This window comes from Maylandia zebra, linkage group LG12, assembly GCF_041146795.1.
Source record: "Maylandia zebra isolate NMK-2024a linkage group LG12, Mzebra_GT3a, whole genome shotgun sequence".
Taxonomy (NCBI): Eukaryota; Metazoa; Chordata; class Actinopteri; order Cichliformes; family Cichlidae; genus Maylandia; species Maylandia zebra.
The window spans coordinates 29109035-29116863 of NC_135178.1; the positions used below are offsets into that span (position 1 = coordinate 29109035).

The 7829-nt window shown below is 35.7% G+C and overlaps 1 protein-coding gene across 12 annotated transcripts; it reads right to left on the bottom strand.

Moving 5' to 3' along the window:
* Window positions 1-990: 990 nt before the first annotated feature.
* On the bottom strand, window positions 991-6718 carry LOC101484211 (uncharacterized). Of its 12 annotated transcripts, XM_023152130.3 has the most exons (11): window positions 6402-6712; window positions 6172-6223; window positions 4861-5169; window positions 4220-4245; window positions 3967-4116; window positions 3717-3837; window positions 3381-3584; window positions 3064-3147; window positions 2262-2403; window positions 1608-1770; window positions 991-1483 (listed from the first exon to the last, which is right to left on the bottom strand). In XM_023152130.3, coding segments are annotated over exons 4-11 (1101 nt in total). In that variant the 5' UTR covers window positions 4222-4245; window positions 4861-5169; window positions 6172-6223; window positions 6402-6712; the 3' UTR covers window positions 991-1248. The 12 variants fall into 12 exon arrangements, with proteins under 12 accessions (XP_023007898.1, XP_004547029.1, XP_076747131.1 ...); XM_004546972.5 differs by lacking the exon at window positions 4861-5169 and having other exon boundaries at window positions 6599-6718; XM_076891016.1 differs by having other exon boundaries at window positions 4861-6223; window positions 6599-6718.
* Window positions 6719-7829: the final 1111 nt, after the last annotated feature.

Sequence of the window (7829 nt, forward strand, 5' to 3'; positions counted from 1 at the left end):
TTTAACCCAATATCTGGGAATCTATTTTAACCAAAGCCTAATTTAAACTAATTATTGGGGAAAATGCTGCTGATAAGAGAACTAAAGAATTAAATGACCATTGCCAAAAGGGGGAAAGCATTTGCAAAGCGCTTGGAATCAGTTTGTTTGTTTGTTTTAAACATTTGTGCCCATGCCACCTTAAAGGGCTAAAAGTTTCAAGGCACAACTGTTTTAATATCTAAAGAAAATTGGCTTAATATGGCCAAGTGTTTTCTGTTGACAGTTTTCAGGTGTTTTACTTGTGCTTGTGTGCGTGTTTACAGACAGGAGGAGGTGATCAGTTTTACCTCCTGGTTATATGTCAGGGCATCTGGTGTACTAATATAGTGTGTTTAAATGCCAGTTATTACTTTTTTCCCCATGTATAATAATATTTGGTTGACAGAAGAATCCCAGAGAACACCTGGACTTCCCTTATGGCACAGTATTTGGGAACAGCTACTCTAAATCATTTCTTTGTTTGACTAGCTCACAAGACTCAGCTTAACATAACACTAGGCAGACACACTTAAACATCATAAACTATTGAGGGAAATTATGGCTATTTGGTATTCCAAGCATGAGTCCATAGAAAAAAAAAACTTTGAATGTTGTAAAATGTGCAGTTTAGCACACATCATCTCTGTGTTTTCTTTCCCGGTTTTTACTCAGTGAGATTCAAATGTTTGTAAGGCTGTTAAGCATGAATGTAACAAGTGCTTGTTACTGTCCTTACATGTAAATACACACATAATATACATCTAGCATTCAATCTTTGTAAATAAGATTTAGAACTTTTACATTTTAAGGCAATCAAGTTTGGGTTTTTTAGTCTGCATTGAAGATCTTAAAACATTTATGATGTTTTTGGTTGCAAGTGAAGCAATAATAATAAGTAATGACATGTTAACACAAGATAACATTTGAATGTAATATTTAATTCAATAATAGGTATTTTGTAACTGGATTTGAATATTGTGTGTAGCTTCCTAATAAACCCTACTGTTCTATAATTGATTTCACTTTGTGATTACTTATTTGACAGCACTATAAAGAGCATCTCTCCAAAATAATTAAAGTACTGTTAAAAATATCATATTAGTTTTATAAAATCAGAGCTTCAGAGAATCAAGTCAAACTCATAATTAAATGGTTGATTTTAATTTACAGTACAGTACAATTCAGCACATACTGGAGCTGTGTGAATACTTTTCTAATCACATGCAGTCAGCAGGTACCCAGAAATTTTCTAAACTCTTCTTTGATGTATCTGTAGATTGGACGGTAGAGGCGTCTGTTTAACACCATGAGATCAACAGCAGTCTCAGTGTGGGCGACTCCATGAAGAACATTCAATGACATCTTAACAGAGCGCAAAGTGAGAAGCTCAGAGAATCTTATGGTAGATTCAGCAGGAACCATAATGTCATTGGTCCCATGGAGCAAAGCGAATGGAGGCAATCTGTCAGAATAAAAAGGACTGTAGTAAATAAATGTCTGTAGTGTGTTTGTGTTTCCAATAAAGAATTGATGTATTAGATTTCAGAACTGGTGTTAAACCCATTTTTTTATCCTTTTCCACTTACCTGTTGACTTTGTCCTGGCTGAGCTTCTTTAGTAAGTGTGTTGGTGAGTAGTATGGAAGGTTTTCCACACCATTCATCGCTTTGTGCATGGGGGACACTCGTTCAACTCCTCGTTTCTGTTCATGCTCATAATGGTCCACGATGTTGTAGACGCCGCTCAGACCTGTCCGGTGGATATAAAACAATTAGTCTACCTTATTAAGAATAACAGGAAAGAAAAAGGTCATTTTTTGATTAAGTTGTTAATTTTCATATTTTTTAAAAGTGAAAATATGAAGTACTTATAATAAAATAGTAATATGAGTAAATGTGTCTGTAGCTTAGGAGACAGAACAGGTCATCTGCTAATCAGATAGTTGGTGGTTTGATCCCTGGTTGGCTCAGTCTGCACAAATATCTCTGATGCGTTCATCACAGTGTGAATATTAGATAAAAAAGCACTTAGACATAGAAAAATAATGTTTGTGGGAGTGCTTGAATGAGGCAAGTTACACAAAGTCTTTGAGTGCTCAGGTAGACTATAATACAATCTGGTAATATACAAAGAGTGAGACAAACATCACAATATTGAAATGTGTATATATTGAATCACTGTAGGGGAAGACCATTATGGAAAACAAATACTAATATTAAATGATGAACTTCATTTCTTACCAATAATTCCTCTTATCGAGAGCAAGACTTCCTGCTGCTTGCCTGGCTCTATGGAAAGCTCCTCTCTTGTATCAACAAGAAACAGTGTGGTGAGTGTACACAAATGTGCACCTGCTGAATGCCCAATTAATACAATGTTGTCCTATAAAAAAAATACAACACAGAACAGCATGCTGTACGTGATTATACATTTTTACCTACTGAAGATTAAGTTAATGCACAGATACACAATGATTTTATTTTTAAAAAGGCTCTGACGAAGATAAAGTACAAGCATGATTAGTCTGTATACAGGGGCTCAAAACTTAGCACTGCTTTAATTCTAGACCGACACAGCTGAGCAGCAGTGTTTTAGAGTTTTCCCTGGGCAGTGAGGAAGTTGGTAAATATCAGAATATCAGGAGTCCTTGCATGCCTAGCTCTGTGCCTAGCACAGAGGTAACTGGTTCATTATTAATTTTTATAAAGAATCCTTAACCTCCTAAGACCCGAACTCTTCCACGACATGCATTTTTAATTTTTCTTTGATATTTGGGCATATTGGGGCCCAATGAATGTAAAAACAAAGAATTACCAGATTTTTTTTTTTTACCTTATTTTTGTTTTTAAGAAAAATAAGAGCCGCATATGAGGATATTCATTTAAAATCTTGATAGAACAGTAGCAGTATAATGTCCTCGTAAGTGGATATCAGGCGCTTGTAGAGCAAAATTAAGTATTTTGGTCTAAATAACCCAAAATGTGATGTCCACATATGTGGACGCCAGGTCCTAGGAGGTTAAATAATACTAAGCTGTCTTACTTTGTCAAAGTTGAATTTCTCTCCATTCTGGTGGGCCCAAATCAAGCAGTCAGTGATATCTTGGACCATCCCTAAAACATTCCCCTGACAATCACAGTCAACCAAGAGTCAGTTTAGAAACAACTTTATTATTTAAAATGAAAGTTGATCTTTGTCCTGTAAATTTACATTTTTGGTTTACCTAATTTAAATTCAATATGTATTTTATCAACTAACACACATATGCGATAAAATATTATCATTCATAAGTTGTGATTCAAGGATGTTATGACTCATAACATCCTTGTGATTACTATGTGTTGTTTAAAATCTCTCACCTTTGGATATGTGCAGTAATCAGGACAAATTACAGTTGCTTTCAGTTCTTCAGCCATCCGACTCCCCAGTAAACAGTAAGTGGACCTTTCTCCTGTGCCCCATGCACCTCCGTAGACAAATACTACCGCCGGTGATGGCAGCTTCCTTACATTTGGAGGGTGGTATAAGTCCAGCTTGTTGCCTCTGCGGCCAAACGTGATGCCCTGTCAAGCGTCCACACAAACAAACTGATTATTCACACGTTCTTCAGCACTAACTCAACTGATAACGTCATTGATTGTAAATAATAATCAAGAAAACAGGTAGATTTTCTCAGTGAGTTATCCTTAACCTACCTTTTCATAATACTTTAGATTCCTCTCATCGTTATACCATGACTTCAGCTGAAAGTAAACTTTCCAATACTGCAGGTATTTGAGAAGATCCAGTGTAGTGAGGGTCAGACGATATATTCGCCTGATGAAGAGGCCAAAAGCGTAAATGAAAATTACAAACATACTGCTCAATGAGTGGGCCAATAAAACAAAAACATCAAACAAAACAAAAGACAATAAAGGAACATGTGTAAATTATTTTAAAAGTTACCTTGGATTAAGAGCTTCTATGTACTTCTTATACCCAGGCTTGTCAGGCCAACCATAAATCCACTGACAGGCTAAACAGATGGAGTAGAGCAGGCCCACCAACATGACACCCACAGTCACAGACAGTGACATGTAATATTTTATATCAGACCTTTAAAAGCAACATATATTATGTTAAGATTCATTAAAAGTACACTTAGTTTGTGATCTTCAAGAGGATATACTTAACTTTTGCATTATACTTAGGATCTTACATTCTTTATGGCTTTATCTTTCCTACCTGCAAACATAAAAAATATAAATTATAAGTAACAAAACATAAGTAATAGAAAACAGTATAAATTGTTTTCAGAGAAATGATGGCACAAAGTTACGATTGCAGTTTTCAGAAGTGTGTCATATTAAAGCTCATTTTGTAAAGACTTTTAGTTGTAACTACTTAATTTAATAATGTTTTACTTAAGCCGTAATTATTAACAATATTAGGTCTTTTTCTGTTAACCCAGGCTTTCTGCTTTAGTCTCATTTCACATGCACATAAAAACGAGTTATTTGATGCTTCATCCACCCTCCTTCTGTGCACAAAGGATCAAACTAAGCATCAGAGGCAAAAAGGCTTGAGTGCATTAGTGGACATTCAAAGAAAAATCCACATAAATGACAGGACCAAAATTTTGACACCAGAAAACTGCATCGTGATGTGATGATGATGATGACATTTTTCACTACATCTTTCACAGGGTTTTAATTAATGTTGTGGCTCATGAAGTGAGCCACAACATTAAAACTGGGCATCAGAATGAAGAAGAAAAGTGATTTAAGTGACTTTGAATGCGGCTTGGTTATTGGTGCCAGAAGGACTGGTCTGAGAAGTTCAAAAACTCCGGGGACTCACTGGGATTTACTGGGATTTTTCCACACAACAATCTCTCGGGTTTCTCTGGAGTTTGCAGAGAATATTTTTCCATCTGTTCGTCCATCCATCCTCTTCTGCTTAGTCAGGGTCAAGTTGTGGGGACAGTAGCCTAAGCAGAGAGCACAAACTTCCCCCTCCCCAGCCACCTTCTTCAGCTTATCCGGAGAAACGCTGAGTTGTTCCCAGGCCAGCCGAGAGATGTGTCTCAACCATGTTCTGGGTATACTATACACCCTTGGAATGCTTCAAGGCAGACTGAAAGTCTTGAGTTTCTCTGGGTGAAAATGTCTACTTGATGTCAGAGGTCAAAGAAGAATGGACAGACTGCTTTGAGTTGATAGGAAGACAACAGTAATTCAAATAGCCACTCATTATAGCCAAGGTATGCAGAAGAGCACAGCAGGTTGAAACTTGAAGCAGATGAGCTACAGCAGCAGCAGACCACATAAGTTAAGAACAGGAAACTGAAGCTACATTTCACATAGGCCCACCGAAATACCCCAAAACAAAATCTGATGCTAAAAGAAGGTTTATTCAGTTACTAAATAGATCAGTTTGTTGAGTTATGATATTTTTTGAGTAGAAGTCTGTTTAGTTTACCTCTTTTATAGGCCTACATAGTTCTTAAAATAGCTTATTTCTATTATTGTGTATTTTTGAAATAACCTCTTATCTTTTCTGGGATATAATAAAAAAAAACATAATTTAAAGATTATATCTGTGCTTGGACGTTCTTGGCTGCTTGGTCCATTTGAAGGCAAATTTGAAGGCACTTATTAAAGTTGGCTGATGTGTATATTTGTATTTAATGGCTTAGGACTTTCAGAACATTAGTACATGGCTTTTTACATAATTCACAAACACAAAACCATTTACTTATGAATAGCTTTCATAAAGAATTGGAATAGCTTAGTGATGGTTGTCCTTAAAATTGTACCACAGCACTCTCTAGTGGGGTTTTATAGGACGTACCAGCATTCAGAAAGGCGCTTTCACTCGAGAATAATTTTAAAAATCATATGAGCACTTAATAACTCTTGATAATAAACTGATAAACGCGATCTGTATATCAAATAGTTCTGGTATGGAATTTAATATAAGTTTTCTGTCACGTATTTTCGCAGTTCTCCTACCGTTGGACGTTTTGTTGCCAAAGTACGTTTGTCTTCTCTGTCACGACCTCGTTGGGCGAATGAGTAGAGGTGGAGGACAAATGCAAACAAAAACTAAATATATATCTCTCTCTATATATATATATAAAAAAGAAGAAGAGCAGTGAAGAGAACCCACCTGCACTTAATAATGTCACTGCGGATGACTGAAGCACATGTCAACGTTCATACTGTGTTGTTTCATGCAGGTCAAGTAAACGAGAACCACAGAAGAAAAACAAACAACTTCAATGCAAAAGTTGAAATTCCATTTCTTGTCCCAGCTTACCCGAAGTGTAAATCAATTCACGACAATTCAAAAGGCTCGCAACACGGCAACAGATTTTAGAAAGGGTAATGTAAGCGAACCTTAAACGCACTTCGACCCATTAGACCTGACATGAGTTTGATTTATGGCGCTTATCTGTGGTCTTCATGCAAGACAACTCGATAGTACAGCACCATAATGTTCGTAGTTCCCCTGTAGGTTTAACAGCCCAATCATATCATATCAGCAGATTATGGAAATGGGAAAAGTGTTACAATTCATATTTACATTTACAGACCTGCCCCACGTTTGTGCCCCGTTTTCACGCAGGGTGTTCCACGTTAACTGGTTTTTGGTGGTTAGATTTATTTACAGATTCCACTCCCCGTGCTCCAGATGTTGCATCCGCAGATTCGTCATTTTCACTGAGCGGTCAGCTCTGTCTGTCTGCCAGTGCGTCATTCAGTTTGACAAGATTAAAGACTTAGGCATTAAATAAAAATAAAAAAGGTCCCCATCTCCTGCCCAAATGGATCAATATTATCTTCAGACAACAATTAAATTATTTTAATATAAAAAACAAAAGGCATTATAGTTTTTGCATGTTCCTACCATTATTTTAATCTTATTTTGACTTTTTGTTTCTTTACTTAGTTTTAGTCTTTATTACTTATTATTTTATTTCTAACAAATACCAGAGGCAAGATAAATGAGCATAGATATTACAGTTTAAGCAGAATTTTAGAAAGCAGTTGGCTCACAGGCGTTTAGACACCCAAAGCCTCACTTGAAATATCAATAAAACCCTAATCTTGCAGTTTGTGAAAACAAATTTTTCCAAATGAACAAATATCAAAACTGAGGATACGCCATCTTTATTTTAATTTACTTTATTTTAGTTAGTTTCTTAAGTTCTCAAAATGATTTCAGTTATATTTTTTCCGAAGGTCTATTTTTTAATTTTTACTTTAGGTCACTAAAATGTTGTTGTTTTTTCACATCACACATCATAACATTGAAATGTATTCATTTCCAGTGCTGTTTGGGGTGTGAGAACAGCCACTTTTAAATGGTTGGTTCCTCCCTAAAAGGCTGTTGGAAATTCATTAAGGGTGTTTCATTTCAAATTTTAATGTATTTTCTTCCATCTGCAGCTCCAACCATTCCAAACTGCTGGAGCTGGCTTTGGTTTGGTAATGTTTGGCTAATTTATCCAGTTTTTTATTCATTCATCAACTTTCATTCTTCATTTCTGTGTGAATCAATGCTGATTCACGTAAACGACTGGCAAATGTTTACTATGAAGAGTATATGTATACTTTATAAATAAAATAAAATTGAAATTAAATTGAATGAATATATTTGACAATTAGAAAAAAAAATCTGTGGTCTTTCTTCAAAACTGATACAGCTTTTAATGATCCTAAATGTGTCCTTTGTTTGTTGGACAAAATACTAAATCCCAAAATATAGTAGTGAGAGCAGAAGTATAATTATCTTGCAGGTGCCATTTAATAACCATACAATAA

Bases quoted from the DNA above. Each gene is read 5' to 3' on its own strand.
- LOC101484211 (XM_004546972.5), bottom strand. The intron at 3,838-3,966 runs GTAACTTTTAAA...CCTCTTCATCAG, and splicing joins ATAGAAGCTCTTAATCCAAG to GCGAATATATCGTCTGACCC. The intron at 2,404-3,063 runs GTAAGACAGCTT...TTTTTTTTATAG, and splicing joins AGAAATTCAACTTTGACAAA to GACAACATTGTATTAATTGG.